General features: G+C 49.5%; 1 protein-coding gene across 1 annotated transcript in view; it reads left to right on the forward strand.

The window, feature by feature from the left end:
- dbr1 (debranching RNA lariats 1) overlaps positions 1-1,147 on the forward strand; it is a 10,255-nt gene extending 9,108 nt beyond the window's left edge. The window contains exon 9 of the mRNA XM_015402198.1: positions 249-1,147. Coding sequence (XP_015257684.1) covers positions 249-972 — 724 coding nt within the window. The 3' untranslated portion in view covers positions 973-1,147. The remainder of the gene's footprint in view (positions 1-248) is intronic.
- Positions 1,148-1,433: the final 286 nt, after the last annotated feature.

Consider the following 1,433-nt stretch of genomic DNA (forward strand, 5'->3'; position numbering starts at 1 on the left):
TGAGCAATGCCAGACCGAACTTCCCGACCTCAAACCTTGTGGGCGGGACTAAGTTCGGAATGGCACCCAGGCTAGCATTTCCCCCCGACGTACGTTCTTCTCCCACACAAAGACAGCATTTTATTTCAAATGTAGAAATTCCGCGTTTACACTAGATTCCGTCTGCGATTCCGTGATCATGTAAATTATAGGGCCCTACATCTGTCCTGATGCTGCTGGTTGAGCTTTGGACTCTCTGTTCCTCTCAGGTGGGACTTCAGGGCCACTGAGGCGGATATAATGCAGGTGGTGGAGGATCTCAGCGGTGACCTGGGCGTTCCAGACAACTTCAGCCGCACCGTGCCTCCATACGACCCCAGCCGCCCGCAGCCCGGCGCTCCCCCAAGCTACAACACCAACCCACAGACGACGGAGCTCTGCGCCAAGCTGGGCCTCACAGACATCTACTCTAAGGCTGGGCAGCGAGGCGATGACACGGGCAGGTCTCAGAGCCGCACCGGAGACGACGACGAGGAGGAGGAAGAAAATGATGAACCCAGCGAGTATCCCACTGATACCTCTGGCTTGTCAAGTTCTTTTAACCCTGATGAGATCACCATCGAGGATGAGTGGGAGGAGGAGGACGAAGAGGCCGGCGGCGAGTCAAAGGCGAAGGAGAAGCCAGACTCGCCGTCTGCCATCAAAACCCCAAATCGGATGGTTCTCCCTGAGCCCATATCAGGTGCCTCCCCCTCGCTCCGCACCTCCCTGATGAACCTGCCTCCTCCCTCCCACTCCACCCCCAAAGCTGCTCCGGCTCAGGTGCACCCGGATCAGGAAGGACGGTGCGACGACACCGAAGAGGTCGCTGCTGCTCCCATCCTGAAACGGAGCAGCGGCGAGAGCGCCGAGGCGGGCAGCAGAGGCGCGACTCCACGAATCAAACGCAGGAACCAGGTCATTTACCAGACCACGGACAACGACGAGGGTTAGCGCCCTGCAAACCGGTGGTTCTTTTTATGGGTTTTTTTAAACGAGGCCATTTTAAAAAACATGATTTGGATTTATTTTGTATCGGACATTTCTGATTTATAACATGGATTAAAGAAGATGAATGTTTTTTTTTTTTTTCTAAATTAATAACATGAGCCTTTTGTAAAAAAAAAAACTAAAACATGACATTTTTAAACACAGCTGCTTATTGGATACAGGATATTTATAATTAAAGCAAAGGCCTCACAGATAAATGTCTGTAACTAAAGCTCTGATGGAAATTATTATGCAATAGCTCATCAACCTCACCTCATGTGGAAAAATAAACTTCCAGACACTGAATAATGCATCCGGTAAAACTGGTTTAAATCTGTCTATTGAGCTTTGAAATAAAAAGGAAAACAAATCAACCATTTAGCTTTTATTCCTTCTGTATATTTAAACACAGAGTGTCTCCTACT

Source organism: Cyprinodon variegatus, unplaced genomic scaffold (assembly GCF_000732505.1).
Source record: "Cyprinodon variegatus isolate N-32 unplaced genomic scaffold, C_variegatus-1.0 Scaffold1316, whole genome shotgun sequence".
Classification (NCBI taxonomy): domain Eukaryota; kingdom Metazoa; phylum Chordata; class Actinopteri; order Cyprinodontiformes; family Cyprinodontidae; genus Cyprinodon; species Cyprinodon variegatus.